General features: G+C 34.4%; 1 protein-coding gene across 13 annotated transcripts in view; it reads left to right on the top strand.

Moving 5' to 3' along the window:
- LOC121868771 (src substrate cortactin-like) overlaps nt 1-16,874 on the top strand; it is a 98,421-nt gene that overhangs the window by 28,239 nt on the left and 53,308 nt on the right. For 6 of the 13 annotated variants that reach the window (XM_042369675.1, XM_042369667.1, XM_042369701.1 and 3 more), the window contains 3 exons: nt 3,396-3,506; nt 7,427-7,537; nt 13,402-13,512. In XM_042369675.1, the coding sequence (XP_042225609.1) occupies nt 3,396-3,506; nt 7,427-7,537; nt 13,402-13,512 (333 nt within the window). The remainder of the gene's footprint in view (nt 1-3,395; nt 3,507-7,426; nt 7,538-13,401; nt 13,513-16,874) is intronic. The other 7 variants (XM_042369746.1, XM_042369755.1, XM_042369772.1 and 4 more) reach the window with 2 other exon arrangements.

Below are 16,874 nucleotides of genomic sequence, written 5' to 3' on the forward strand. Positions count from 1 at the left end.
TAGATTTCATGTACATTTGGCACAGATATAAAGTACTGTACAGTACTACAGTATTGTAATATATATCAAGCAAACATTTTACCAGAATGAATAAATGGAGTCAATGTGTTATCTACCTCATAGATTTCATTTATTTTTTGGTACGCTTGCAATTACAGAACCCAAATTGTGGCATTTCCTGCATTCTGGAAGATAGAAAATATTGGTTATATAAATATATATATATATATATATATATATATATATATATATATATATATATATATATATATATATATATATATATATATATATATATATATATATATATATATATATATATATATATATACATATATATATATACATATATACACAGTATGTATGTATCTTCCTTGGATCAACCCCTGTATCCTACTGTTAAACATATCAAGCTTTGGTGAAGGAAGACTGAAGAGGGTATAGTTTCTGGGTACAACAGTAAAAACAATAAACCAAATGAATCAACCAAACTTAACCTAGCTACCCTAACCCAGCTTGTCATAACTTGCAAATATTTTAAGACCATTTAGTTAGGTTAGGGTTGTTTCATTTAGTCTGGTCTCATCAATGGTGTACCCAAAACTATGCCCTTGCCATTAGGCCCTCTCAGGGGTGTTAGGTGGTGGTAGGTCATGTAGGCTATTCACACTGTTCCCTCTGCCATAAATTTTTATTTCTTGAAATACTGTAGCCAAGAGACAAATCTAAATCATAAACAGTGTTCACCAATTTCATCAAAGGTAATGAGAAATACAGTGGGGTATGCTATAACGAATCTAATTGGTTCTAGAACCTTGTTCGTTATAGGATTAATCCGTTCCAGGCCCCCAAATACAACCACTTAACATTGAAAAATATAATATAAAATTGTAAAAATTGTAAAAAAGTGCATAAATATGCATCCAAACCCCTGAAATAAAAAATATCATTAATACTTGTAATAAAAAAACAATAAATTAGTAAAAAAAAAAAAAAAAAATCGTTGTAGGAGTTTCGTTTGTTATAGCATTCTCAATTTTATAGGTAAAACCGTTCGTTATAGGAATATTCGTAGTAGAATTCCTTCGTTATAGCATACCTCACTGTACAGTAAACCCTTGAAAGTCCAGACCCCCTAAGTTCGGATATCTTTCTGGGAGAGAAACATTTTTCCAAACCCTTAAATATTGGTTGTTTAAAATTCCCACCATGTGTGGTCAGTTGAAATTTCAGCCAATGAGTGAATCCTTGAGAGCTCCTCCTCTCGGATCCGTGAGTGAACAGTTTATTCCTCCACTCTTAGAATGGACTCACTCATAATGCACTGTGATTGGTTAGCTATATTCAACACACATTCAGCCACAGAAAAATGGTAGGATTATAGGTAAAATAATTCATTCAATGTTGATGGTAATCCTCCCGGGAAGAGAGTAGAAGACGAGCATGTATTGCATCATCCATATGTCACACACACACACACACACCCACACACCTGCTGCAGTCCATCTCAGTCTCCATTATTTAGAATTCAAATTACAAATTTTATATTGTATTTTTTCTACTATTTAATAATTTATATTATTAATGATGAAACATGCACCATAAGAGACTAATAATATGAGAAAATAATAATTAATAAATAAATAAAAGCAAATGCAAATGTGATAATGACCAGCACCTCCCACCCACTGACCCTCTGACCCTTCTTTTACGGAGGGAGGGGATCAATGGTGAGGGAAGAGAGTACCTACTGATTCTAATTGTCCTTTTATTTTGAAGTCAAATTACAAATTCTGTATTACAGTATATTTTTTAATTATTTATTAATGTATTTTATATTATTTATGATGAAACATAAACCATAAGAGGCTGATCATACGAGAATATAAAAATTGATACAGTCTCTCCCTGACTTAGACTGGGTTAGGGACCCAAATTCAGGTTGCAATGCGAAAGTAATACATAGAAAATCTAAAATGGGTGTCTCTTTTTCTTCTCAGCCCCACAAAACTCTCACTTTTTAGCTTGCCAGCCATTTTAAAGGGAATTACAAACAAAAATTTTGTCAGTATGCAATCACTAACGTCGGGACTCGAAAATACGTAATTTGTAAAAAATTTGGTACAACTGGGGCGGTCGTATGTCTGGGTAGTCATTAGTCGAGTAGGTCATAAGTCGAGGAGTAGCTGTATATAAAAACAAACGCGAACACGGCTGTTGACAGTCTCCCCCCACCTCCAGCACGTTTATGCATGAAGTGTCATCTCGTACCTGTTAGCTCTTGTTAAGCCTATATCAGATTTGATTGGACCAATGTACAGTATCCCCATTAAGGACACTACGTTAAGTATTTTAGTAATGAATAAGGTAATGCAGATACTCCTCGACTTACGACATACTCGACTTACGACAACCCGGATATACGACTGCCGTGGTCGTATAAAATATTTTTCAAATTATACGTATTTTCTAGTCCCGACGTTGGTGATCGCTCTGTGTACTGACAAAATTTTCGTTTGTAATTCCCTTTAAAATGGCTTGCAAGCATAAAAGTGAGAGTTCTCGTGGTGCTGAGAAGAAAGAGACACCCATTTTAGAATTTCTATGTATTATTTTTGCCTTTTCGACTTACGACCAATTCGACTTACGACCTGGTCGTCGGGACAGAACCCCATCACAAGTCGAGGAGAGACTGTATTTATAAGAAAATAAAATCTTTTTAATGTACTGTACTGTACTGTACTGTGCTACGCTACACTACTATAAAGGAAAATGTAAAAGGAAACACACATGACATTTATTGCACATTAAAATATAAATCTAAGGCTCATCTGGGGCTAATGAGTGGCTGCTTAGTGCACAGTGACTCCCAGAACCCCCACTTGGTAAAAGTCCAGACTCCCTTTTCCCCCCCAAATTGTCTGGACTTCGAGGGTTTACTGGTTAGTGCTTTGGTTGCAAGATGTGAGATGGCCAACAGACCAAGTACTATATTTCTATGACTAGAAATATAGTACAGTAGAACTGTAAACAGATGTAATATCAAGTAGACTCAGACTGCATGGAAAAGGTCCTCAAACTAATTGATGGATCCGCTAAAGTGGTGCATAATAATATGAAGGTTCTGGTGTATTGTTTTAAGTTAGATTAGCCTAAGTTCTATTTTTAGAATACTGTTGTCATTGGATTCAGATTTATTAGGTAGTTGTAATGTAAAATGGATTCATTCCTGTCCAAGATCAAATTATGAAGAATGTTGTGTAGATGCAAATAATACTTATAAAAATTGCAATCTTAAAGTGACGATGTTTGTTTTAATTGCAATGTATTATTAACATATTAAAGATTTTTTTCAAAGTATATTATGCAGTGTTATAGTATTATTTGGCCCACAGATTACAATCGTGGTTTTGGTGGAAAGTTTGGGGTGCAGACTGACCGGCAGGACAAGTCTGCCTCAGGGTGGGACCACATTGAAAAAGTTGATAAACATGAGAGTCAAAAAGGTAAGTGGACAGTATGTTGCTTTGGTTATTTTTATCTAATCCTTTGTAGGGTCTTTGCATTTTATTGGATTTTGATATCATGGTGGATCGCTTAAATTTATATTTTCAATATTATTTATCCTTTGAATGATTTTTGTTTTAGAATTCATCTTTAATGGGAAATAATCATTGTCTTATGACCAGTGGAACATCATCAGTCATATAGATACAGAAAACACAAACATTTGTATTAATTTGCAAAATTTCTCATATGAATCAGCTTTTCTGTTCTTTGTATTACTTGATGGATATTTTTGTTTTAGTTTCTTAATAGCAACCACAGGTTTTAAATTAATACCGTATATCACGGCCTATAAGCGGCGGGGTGCATAAGACGCCCCCCCCAAATTTCCATTTAAAAAGTAGCTTTTGAGCTCTATTTGCTGTATAAGACCAGTACCCCAAATGTGACACTTACCCACTGACTCAGTAGTCCTTTACCAACCATCCTTGATTTTTTAAAATAAGGCCAATTCACTTCAAGTAATGTCATCAAATTATACCCGCTGGTGTAGTGTAAACACTAGTGACGTCACTGAAGCGTGTTGGGAGTGTTCCCTCGTCTCGGTGGTGTGACTATTTATACAACATGTGATTCAACAGCAACCACCGTATTCTAATTGTGGTGTTTCATTAGGATTTGAGTGAAAAAGGTTACCAGTATGTACTTACTACATACATTTATTACACAAATATATATATATATATATATATATATATATATATATATATATATATATATATATATATATATATATATATATATATATATATATATATATATATATATATATATATATATATATATATATATATATATATATATATATATATATATACTGAATATACTATGTACAAAAAATGAATGTTCAATGAATTATTTATGGTGCATTAGGGTACTGGTCACTTCTGATGGGCTATAAATAGCCTTCTTTATCTCCCCTACATCTCACCCTGAGCCAGACGGAAGGGTCTTGGTAAATAACATGTTTGCTTATTTTCCATTTACTTTAAATAGATTTACCGAATTATTTGTTTTATTTATTTATTTATAATATACTGTAATATATTAAACACACTGTAATTATTTTCTTTAATTTATAAACTATTTTGCGACAAAGGAATGTTCTCCAGTAGTGTTTCATTAGGATTTGAGTGAAAAAATATTACGTACTTACACAATTGTTCCTCTTACTTTGACAACACAACATACATACAGTATATTATTTCTCAGTTTTGATCTTTTTTTTTAATTTTTGTATTTATTTATAGTTAGTTACTTAAAATAAGGCCAATTCACTTCAAGTAATGGCATCAAATATTACCAGCTGGTGTAGTGTAAACACTAGTGACGTCACTTGAGCGTCTGTAATTAACCGTCGATAGTTTCAAGAATTAATGCACTCATTTACTGAATATTCTTTGGAAAAAAATAAAATTTAAATCAATTATTTATAGGAGATAAATATTATTATGAGTAAATATACCGATACCGGTATGCATTACTGACCACCTCCACGGCTCCTCACTGGCAAATGGGGGGGGGGCGTGGGGAGGGGTGTGTGATGATAGCTGTGTTTATTATAGGGGTATAAATCTCTTTTACGGTATGTTAGACAGGTTTATAATACATTTTTATTATTTTAATATACCGGTAATCTTAATTTGAATCCAGCTTGCCAAACGTAAGTTTCAGTATAAAATAATTAGTGGTAAGACCTTGTGAGTGGCTTACGATGTTTTCATCACCACTCTTGACACACTAAACCACAATATTTAAGAGGTAAGAATTTTAAACTTGGTGGTTTAGACGACCCCCTAACTTTGGGCAGATTTTTTTAATGTTCAAATTTCGTCTTATAGGCCGTGATATACGGTATCCATATTTACATTTCTGTTAAAAAAAATAGTTGGTATCAAATTCTAATATAATGTATATAATTATACAGTACAGATAGTATATAATTCCTATTGAATTATTTATTAATATTTTTGTGATTTTCTAACACAGTTGAGTTATATTGCCTACAGCTTGCTTGCATTGAATGCCTGTTTGAAGATTATGATTTGTTTCAATGCTAAATTTAAGCTTACTGTGTGTTTCCTGGTTTACCTTAGGTTATCACAACCTTTTTCTTTATGGCATAGATATCAATTATGCAATAAAAAGTTTAATCATTGTTTGTTATTGTACAAAAACTGGTACTGTACAGGAAATGTGAAAGGGAAGTTTGGTTAAAAAAAAAAGGTTGCAAAGTAATTATGTAATGTATTGAAGGATATAATTGATATAATAATATTAATACTGCAGCTGGGATTTTGTTTCTCAAAAGCACCAGTTCTTCTAAAGAATTCACTAGTGCTTAAAATACTACTAAGTCAAAGATTTGAGAATAAAAAAGAAAAATACTACTAAAAAGATCACAAAAAGTGACAGTTCGTATGTTCTTAAGTTGTAACCCTTCGGTGGTATGTTAGTGAAGGAAACACAACTAAGAGATGGAGTTTTTTTGTCAAAAGACTTGTGTCAAAACGTTTCTTTCACTGCCGTACTACCATTAGTCCACAATGAACAATGTTAATCTGTAACATTTCCTAAACTCTGTAATTCTCCATCAGTATCATAAGCTTTCAAAATAAGAAAGGTTTTAAGTTGCTTCTTAAAGGCCTCTACAGAAGTCAGCTGCTTCATGGATACAGCCAACTGATTGTACAATCTCAGTGCCGTATAGGAAGAGGATCAGACAGCAAGAGAACATTCCCGTACTGTTCTAGGCTCCACATTACAGGAGTGATCATCTCTATTATGCAAAATCTTTTCTGAACTTGTCAGAGGATTTAGTAGGTTGAACAAATACTTAGTATCATCAAACATAAGTGGCATAAAAGTGTTTAGGCAGAGTTTGAACTCTACCCTAGCTTTAATTGGAGGCCAGTGCAATTTGATCAAGAATGAGGCAATGGGAGTCCTCGGTAGGAGAGTAAAAATAAGCCTGGCAAACCTGTTCAACATCGTTTGAACTTTCTTCAGTAGATAATTTGGTAGGCAGACCCATAAAGAGCTACAGTAAGAGTACACTAGTCAATGCGAGACAAAATAATGAATATTTACATATGTTAATGGATAGAAGGATAATTGTCATTTTGGTGATGTGATTTAAATATGTCAACAGAAAAAGATTCATGTTCATAAAATAAGAAGGAAGGATTGAAGCAAGATTTTTTTGTTTGTTTTTGGGGGGGAGACGGATGAGAAGGCTGTTTGCAGCATAAACATTGTACACAGGGTTAATATAACACAGAACTGGGTATATCTTGTTCTTTAGTGGTATATATCACAGGTCACTTGTGAGGATCCATAGACCATAAATTGAAATTACTGTACCTGTACCTCGAAAATTGAAATTACTAGTAGACATTGTTTTAAATCCTTTAAGTTATGAAGTCTGAAGGTTGTGGTACACAAAGGTGACATACCAGTAGCTGTGTGACAGATGAATATTAGCTACTAACACTGCAGGAATTTTTACCAACATAATTATTCCCCAGAAATGTACAAGTTAAGCATTCCATAAAGTAAGTTTTACTTTGTATTCTTTGAAAGGAAAGTATTTTAATTTTTTACATATTTCATAAGTTCCATTGTATATGGTATATTTTGATACAATAATCCACTGCTTTATGACAGTATAAATTGGATATTCAAAATGTTAACAATGAAGTATTTTGTAAGTTTTTGGTGCTATTTGGATTGCTTAACCTGAGTGCATCTCTTGAGGTACATACAGTGCCATTATTAGTACGGTATGAAATAATTCTCACTTTTCATTTTTTTCTCCACCTACCTTTTATACTTGTGTGATCATGTTTGCTGCTCATAGACTACTCCAAGGGATTCGGAGGCAAGTTTGGCATACAGAAGGATCGGCAAGATAAATCAGCAGCTGGCTGGGACCACATTGAGAAGGTGGATAAACATGAGAGTCAGAAAGGTGCGACAAGCATACAAGTGGTTTTAACTTTCCTTGTGGGTTTTTGTCCATGCCTTATAATTATCATACAGTACTATTCGTTCAGTAATATATTTTACCACTCAGGATTTATTGTTTGGTATTCTGTACTATGGAAATTTAGTTTTAATGCCACTTAGTTGTAACAAGTACATTGATATACAACTTCTTCCTCTGGCCCCTTGAGTGCATTTACTTGATTGGTATTTCAGATATAATACCTGTTCACTTCTTAGACCTTTTAGCTGCAATACCGGCATCTATCCTAGGCTAAAACCATCCCCAAAAAAGTATCATTCTTGGGATAAAGAAAATAAGTGCTGTACTGTACACTATTTTTTAGATGTGTAAAATGAAAATTTTCAATTAAAGCTTCAATGTTACTAGATTATGGGACTACTTGTATTAAATTTCAAAGGTATACCTGTATACAGTAGTATGAATTCTTAGGTAGGATAGGGCACATTTAGAATGAAGAAGGATACACTCAGAGAGGAATGGAGCAGAGTTTGAAAGTGATGAGGTGTGACATTACTTTAGTTTTGGGAAGTGGGGTGTCTTTTTAATAATTAGGTACATATACTTTTGGTAGCTGTACAATCTTCACCTAATACAAGCCTATTTAGGTTATCTGAAGGTGACTTAATTTAAAATTACACAATTACTGTACCTGTAATGAAGTTATTAGATTTAAAGGCAAAAGCATCAAATTTCAGCTGTAATCTCTCACCATCCATGTTATCCTGTTTTAAGTCTTCGGGTTTCTATGGCCAGCACAGGAGATTTTTAGCCCAGCATAGGGGAATGTTTACTGGATCAGGTTTATCAAGAGGTTCATCTCTTTCGTTTCATCATGTATAATATATGCTACTCACATATCAGAACCTGTAATCTACACAGGTAAATCAGTGTAAAATAATTTCATCTCTCAGTACCAGGTTTTGAACCCAGACCACCACATTTGGTAGTCACAATTGGCATGCCATATTAGAGTACAGTACAGTATTGTAATTTTGACTCCTTTACTCTGTTTTAGAGGAAAAGGTTTTAGGAGGGTAAATTATAATATTCCGAGTGCTTATTTACACACTCAGACTTGAATTACCGTATTTGCCGGCATATAAGATGCACCACCGCAAAAGACGCACCCCTATTTTACAAGGATATTTTGTGGATTTTTTTTTTTTTAGTAAGTTTCGTCATATAATTACTGAAAGTGATTTTAAAGTGGTTTTATAGGGAAACTTATGATTTTGTGCATGTAGATGCAATATATAATGGAATCAAGTAGATAATCATATTACCATTAAAATAAAGCAATAATAATGAGATGTGTTCCCTAGTGTGACCTTTTCATATCTTTTGTGTGGTATTTTACCCTCTTTTCCCCCTAAAACAATACAATTGATGAAAATTGCAGACTATATTCTTTAAATAATGTTTCTGAATGCACCTTATACAATATAAATGAATAATAATATGGTCACACAAGAGGAGATGGGACGCCATTGTTTTCGTTTGTGTTTACAACCGGGAGTCCAGGACGATAGTTCTACTCGAGAAAATGAAGAAAAGACCCTGGTTGTAGCTGTAAAAAATTAATGTAAAAAAATGAATATATATGTTTTAAGTAATGTTATTTAATGTTATAAATGGAACACTAAAAGTAGCTAACCACTAATGGCAAAGAAGAAAAAAAAAGAGATGGATTGGGAACGCCACCATATACTTGCGCTTTTAAGTATACCGCGTCATTTATCTTTTTAAGAATATGTACAAAAGATTCATTATTGTTTATTACTGAATATGCATTTGATTGAATTAATCCTTATATATGCGAAATAAGCAATACAATTCATAAATAATACGTAGAATATTGAAACACACAAGAGGATAAGAGACGGCATTGTTGTCAGTGTTTACACCCATAATGTCAGTTATCCACCTGAAACTGAAGAAAATAAAACCCAGGTTGTTATTGTAGTTAAATTAATAAAAAAAATATGTATGTTTTAATTAATTTTATTTAATGTACAGAAGAAGTAACCACTGATATAGAAAATGTGAAACTGATAGTGGAACGCCAATGTATACGTGTGCACTCAAGGAAACATAGTCATTTATCTTAAGAATATGTACAAAAGATTCATTTTTGTTTATTACTGAATATGTATTTGATTGAATTAATGTTTATAAATGTGAAATGTACAATGCAATTCATCAATAATACGTAGAATATTAAAACACACACGAGGAGACAAGACGGCATTGTTTTCATGAGTGACAATGGTTCTACATAAGAAACTGAAGAAAATAAGACCCTGTTTGTAGCTGTAGTGAACTTAATTTAAAAAAAATTTAATACCTGTATGTATGTTTTAAGTAATGTTATTTAGTGTTAATAAATGGAACACTAGAAGTAGCTAACCACTAATGGTAAAGAAATAAAGCGAGACGATTGGGAACGCCAACATATGAACAGTAAGTGCGTACATGTGAAAACATAACGTCATTTCTCTACATATGAATATGAAGGCAACACTTATTTACTGTTCATATATGTTTTAAATAATATTTACGAATGTAAAACAAAAATTCTACTCACCAATGGTGGTAAAGTCTAAAACATAAGGACAGCCAATAAATATTGTGCGAGCTTTTACTCAGATGACGAAGTCATCAGGTTCAACTCTGGCTGAAGCTGTAAGTTCAACTCTGGCTGAAGCTGTAAGTTCAACTCTGGCTGAAGCTGTAGCTTTCCATAAAGCTGTTGCTGAAACTGTTACTGAACCTGAAGTTGATGTTGAAGCTGCTTATGATGCTGAATTTGATGGTGTAGCTGAAGTTGATGGTTTTGGCCTTTGAATAATAAAGATGTCGAAAGAACCTTGCACAGCTGCTTTCTTTTCTCATTATACATCTTTATGTAGAGGTCATTTGCTTTTATTTAAATTTTAATGCTTTGTTCTGTTAATGGATCCACTTCAGAAAATATGTTCATTGCTTGCTCCATATAATATCCACAGACCTCTCACCTTTTTCATATCGTTTTAACACATCTAGTTTCTTGGCTAAGCTTATACACTTTCTATTAGCTTTTGAAACAACACTACCATCACTTGCTCTCTTGCTCATGTAGAATAGGGATGCAAATATGCTGTAAGAAACCTGAGAAAGTTTTTCTCCTGTTCCTGTTCCAGAGGCGTGAAAACAAAAGGCCCGCCAAGCTCCGACCGTTGTTTACCACTCATTAGCAGGGCAGCTTCTTTGCGCAAGGTGCTCTTCATTTTTTTACAGTAATTTTCTTTTTTTATAATACATATCGGGATTTAGTTATTATTTAAATGAAAATGTAATTTTATTTTATTTTTATTATATTTTGGTCGTAAATACGAATGAAATAAGGTCGTAAATGGAATTGGGTTCTAAATTAACTAGGGTCTTACCGGTAAATATGAAAAGTTGATGGTCAAACCGTTGCTATCGGAGGCTTTACTGTATAGTAACATTATACTAACCCAACTCTACCTCTGATCAGAGCAGCTGTGTGGCTTGTTTATATTTTGGGAAAGAGAATTACCGACAGGATGTGAAACTCGTATTTTGGGCTGTGATGTTTTGTGTTGCCGCGATCGGCCGCCAGGGGGTAGCACCATCTCTATTGTTTTGGCATCATCAACTCATTGCAAATGGCTGACTGATGGCTGAACTTTCTGTTAACATTTCTTTAATCTTTCTAGGGGTATTTTTCATGTAGATAATAAACAAATGTTTATTAAAGGTAATACAGTCCTTAAATAATGTAAGACATGTATCTGGTGTGGGTTACATATGCTGGGGAAGGAGGTACAGTGAGATGTTGTGAGCTTCCCTCTGCTGTTAAGCCAATGTAAGCCATTATTTACGTCTTCTGCAAATTTGCCGTAATTTTGTGATTGTGATAATTTGGCTTGTTTTCAGTATTTTATTATGAGTAATATTATTAGTAAAACTTTTTGTGCTTAGTGGACGGACTACTGCTCGTCCCAGACTACCTAGCTAGGCACCTACGGCGCTCGGCCTCCCATCCGTAATACGGGTGCATTAGACGCAGGGTAATTTGGGATATACATTAAAAAAAAATGCGTCTTATATGCCGGCAAATACGTTATACGTAGAGAAAACAATGATTTTTGTTAAAATTTATTAATTTGTATTACAAAAACTCACTCCATATAAACATCAGCACCATCTCTGTAACAGTTATCATTTGTAACCCAATGCAGTATATAGTACAGTATTATTAAAAAAATTATAATCTTGGTAGCCATGGTACTATACCCTATTTTTTTTCCATAAGGAATTAAATTCAGTACAGTATTTGGGAATTCACGATTCGTGGCAATTCCAAAAAATGTACGGATAAGTGTATAGTATTTTTATACAGTATATATATACATATATATATAAAAAAAATTTAATAAAGCATATGTCCTGCACTTATTTTTAACTTTTGAGCTATTGTAAAGGCCTAGGACTTAGGGATAGAAATCCCTTACCAGGCTAATGAGGATCTTAATAAAGGAAAGTCAAGGACCATGGTTTTCTGAGGAATAACAAACAACCGTTTGAGATTGGCATCTCTTTACTATAAAAAATATAACACAAAACTCTGACACCACTTAACAAACCTCAAATAATTACGGGAGTCAAACAAATAAGGCAGTCAACAGTTAATGGAGTCAAACAATTAAAGGAAGCAAACAATTAAAGGAATCAAACAAATAATGGAAGTCAGCAATTAATGGATTCAAACAATTAAATGGAGTCAACAATTGATAGAATCGAACAATAAAGGGGAGTCAGCAATTAATGGAATCAAACAATCATAGAATCAAACGATGAACAAATATTTCCTACGGCAGTGGCCCTGGGGGAAGGTTCTGGAACACGGTGATGCACACTCAGGGTAGGGAAGCGTCCCACACTCGAGCGACGTCTTGAAATGGCAGAACACCGGGGCACAGACGGAATGAGATGTATTGACGGTCGTGGTATGCGGTAGTGGTAGATGACCAGAGAGTTGACAGTTGATAGGTGAAGGTCTGGGAACACAGCCCACGAGTCCAGGACCTATGATGAGATCACAGCCAGAATTTGACGGACAGCAGGGTAGCTAGATACTGACTGTATGGCGGCTGGGATGAATCTGCCGGTGGCGCAGATAGTCGCTGCCGTTCTCACCTCCGTCCAACCACCCCAAGTGTCGTCTGCACCAGCAAACGAGCGAGTTAGCAGCGGTAACCACCCGGAGGATCGTTTCCGCCCTTACAGCTATAAATTATACAGTAGGACTTTAGATGTGAATCTCCTGGGTTATTTCTTCATTAGACCCAGGCCATGCCAACCATGGTTTTGCTAACCGTTGGAGAATTCTAGAAGGTAAAAACCCCTGTGGTTGGTGAGGGATTACTGTATATATGTTAATGGAAATTAAATAAGGGCAGTCAACAATTTTGAGATTGTCAGTAAGGCTGACAGTAATAAAATAAATAAATTTATAAACGGTACTGTCATGGTCCAGTTTCTTAAACAGATTGGATTCAGCATATGACATGAGTAGCTGCTACTAATTAAGCAGTCTGTTTTCAACTTGGCTGGGGTTACCTGTAATTATGGAGGGGCCATTGTTTGTTAACACAGTACTGCCTTTTATATGTTGTGAAAATATTTAAGGTGAGATGATGTGATGTCTCTTAGTTCTTCCCTACACTCCAGCATTGTTCATCTTGTAACATTCTGTGGTTGATAAGTATCCTTACAAAATTGTCATTGCCTCAGTTTCACCCAGGTTTTGCTTAGTACAGATTACTCAAGGGGTTTTGGTGGCAAATTTGGTGTGCAGAGTGACAGGCAAGACAAGTCTGCAGCAGGCTGGGACCACATTGAGAAAGTTTACAAACATGAAAGTCAGAAAGGTGTGCAGATCAAATAGATGTGCCCTTTAGAGGTTTAGTGTTTTTCTCATTGCACTTTGTTGTCACTAATTAGAGAATATTCTACTAGATACCCATACACACGTGTTGTTGTATTGTAGTCTGTATCATATTTTGAAAGAAAACTTGTTCTTCTGAGCTTGCATGAAATGCTGCAGAAAGTTTTCTAATGAATCTAATATGAGTAGCTGAAAAGATTAGTTGGAGGATTTGCTTAAAAATATTATGTACAGTAATTGAAACTTGTAATGATTACCTCATTAAACACCATTTAGAAAGTCCCCTGGTTCATCCAAAAAATGCTGCATTATGGATTTTACTTAAAATTATCTTTTTCTCGAGGCTGATTTCTTCAGTACTATCAGAATTGATTTGTCAAAAATATGTAAAATAAATGCAGTAGACCCTTCATAAAGAATGACTGTATACAATTCAGTAGAGTATGGCTTATAATTTAGATCAAGATGTTGATTGAAAATAGGAGGTTGTTGAGAATTACCAATCTTGGCAAAATAAATTTTACACGATACTTCCATAAGTGTTTCCACACTGCACAATGCTTGAAGGACTCATTGATGCATGATATTTAATGTTGTAGTGGACTTATATATCATGGTACATTAACAACACCAAATACTGTACTCTTGCCCATTGATTTAGTCAATACAATTTATAATCCCTCCCAACATTTTGAATTTCATGTTGATTAGTCTTATACTACAGTACATAAATGTGCTATGTAGTGATGGATCCAGTTTGATTGAAAAGAAGGTAAGGGTTATAATTGTGAAATGTAGCTAGATAGTAAGAAAGCAGGTGGGTTTTCCACTTTATGGAGATGTTCAGCATGTTCAGGTGGTAGCAAGGTTGGCAGAGTATGCGGTGGATACCATAGAGCATTCCCACGCAATTATGTCTTGTTACCCTGGGGAGGTTGGTTCTGTCTATGTGCCAGAGAAAGAGATTTATTATTTTATCACTAATATTAACAGCAAGTTGCTAATAAAAAAAACAAAAAACAAATGTGATTTATTAGATGAATATAAATAGATAAAGTACTTTAGATAAAAAAAAACAATTTCCAGTCCCACAGCATATACTGTAGTACACAGTACACACACACACAGACTTATTACAAATTCTTTTTATAGTTAACTGCAGTGCTTTTACAAAAGCACACTGGCTACTAATCAACAAATAATAAAAGAGGATAGAATTTTAAATGAATGGATGAAAATGTTTTGGAACAACTGTACTGTATCCTGTAGTGTACCCATTGAGCCACACTTATGTGTTGAAATCAGCTAGCCTGAAGTGTCGGAGCTTCAGGAACCTATAACTTGGGTGTTGACATAATATTACAAACTTCATTGTACAGTATATTAGTTTTTGTACATAGAATGAAGGAATATATATTAACAATGAAAAAAGAAGATGCTTCCCTTTGTCATATATTATGTGAATATAGTACTGGTATGTAGATTCCTGAAGCTTTGTCACCGTCCAGTTGATTATGACACGTAAGAGTGGTTCTTTGGGCACACTACAGCCCACGGTCCCAATAAGTTTGATCTATTTATATAATATTCGATAATCTGTGAGCATGTTTTTGAGTACTGTATGTAGAACGGTTAGCTGTCAGTGTATTTGTTAAGTTCAGGTATAGTCCCTCAAAACGGGATCTCCGAAAACTGGAAATTCTCGAACACCAGACATTTTCTTCTCTGGCTATATAAAGATTTGCTGCCACACCACTCACACAAACTCAATTGAACCTTTGATTTACTTCTTAATTAACAAGATATACTTATGACATATACAGTAGTTTGTTCGTTTGACAGTGTGAGTACACCAAATAAACAGCTTAGGACAGTGTGTACCAAGGATTTTATTTTATTGTTTTTTCATGCAGAAATTTCAGTTTATTGACCACATGAAACATGAAAAAGTAATGTGAAGGTCGTTGTCGGGGGACATAGACTGCTTGTGTGGGTTGCAGAAGTGTAGAGCAATTTGCCTTTATTTCTATATTAAAATAGATTAGTAGAGCAAGTAAGAGTTTTGGGGGTCCAGGAACACATCCCTATTGTTCTCATTAGAAGTTAACTTTGATGGAGAGGCTAAGGAACCTAACTTTGTTATCAATCTTGGGTCCAATGTAGTGGCATATCTTTAACTTAAACAGAGGGAAGATAATGTCACTTTGATATATTTGACAGAGTTTAAAATCAGCCTTCAAAAGAAAGTACAGTATTTCACCACATTTTAAGGAACTGTAATGTACTGTATTGTATTGTTACTGCTAATTCTAAATGTATGGTGGTAAGGATTTGTGTAATTAGTAGATAATTCAACTTGAAAAACTAAAATGTACTTGTATTCTCAAGCTTATCACTCAACAAAAATTGGTGTTAACAAACAACACTGTCCAAACATGTCATTTTATGCAAGTTCAAAGGGAAGACAAGCAGACTAGTCATTGGTGAAAATGAACTCCTGTCAATTAGCCATGGCAGTGATCAAACATGGGAGCACAGTGCATGTGTACCCAGTGACCTCTTTTCAAGTTCAGTGCATGTACACCCTCACCCCATATAGGGCTATAAAGACAAAACCATCAGATTCGATTTGTAAGAATGGATAGTATGCTGAGAGTTATTCCAGGTGGGAATGAAAGAAAAACTATTAGAAGTACATTGTGTCCTTTTATCCCGTGTGCTCTTTAGAAGACATTGTTGCTGTACAGCTGTTCAGCCCCTAAATATACACTCAGTTCATTTAAAATTTACACTCCAGTCTTAGAAGGCTGTGTATGGCACAAATTGTTGTTTGTATACATTTGCAACAAGGCAACCCCCAACCTAGCTGGGCTGCATGAGAATGATGGAGATAGTGTGTTGAGAGTTAGGGAGATAAATGATATCATAAACAGAATAACCAGGAATACTGAACATAAAGTAATAAATGGTTTCTGCTTAGATGTGATAATGTTAGGGAGTGTTGCTGTTTATATTTTGGAAGAAAACTCTGTGTTGTCAATGTTTTGTTTTTTTTGTGTGTGTATGCTGATGTAGTCCATATCATAGTGTCATACAAAAATATACCACCTTCCCCTTCAAGGTCACATTGCTTCTGTATGCAGTGGCAGTGCTACCTACCATTTTTTTCTTATGTTAGGATTGATTGTTAGGGAATCATAGGTTATAGTAAGAAATGTAGGTTTTACTACATTGCATCTTTATGTATAGCTCCAAGTAGTGCACTAAAATTGTGCCTTGTGGATGAATGATCATAGTAAAACAAACTGTTACATATACTGTACTGTATTTCTTTTATGCTAGAGA

The sequence above is a fragment of the Homarus americanus genome, unplaced genomic scaffold (assembly GCF_018991925.1).
Source record: "Homarus americanus isolate GMGI-L3 unplaced genomic scaffold, GMGI_Hamer_2.0 scaffold32583, whole genome shotgun sequence".
Taxonomy (NCBI): Eukaryota; Metazoa; Arthropoda; class Malacostraca; order Decapoda; family Nephropidae; genus Homarus; species Homarus americanus.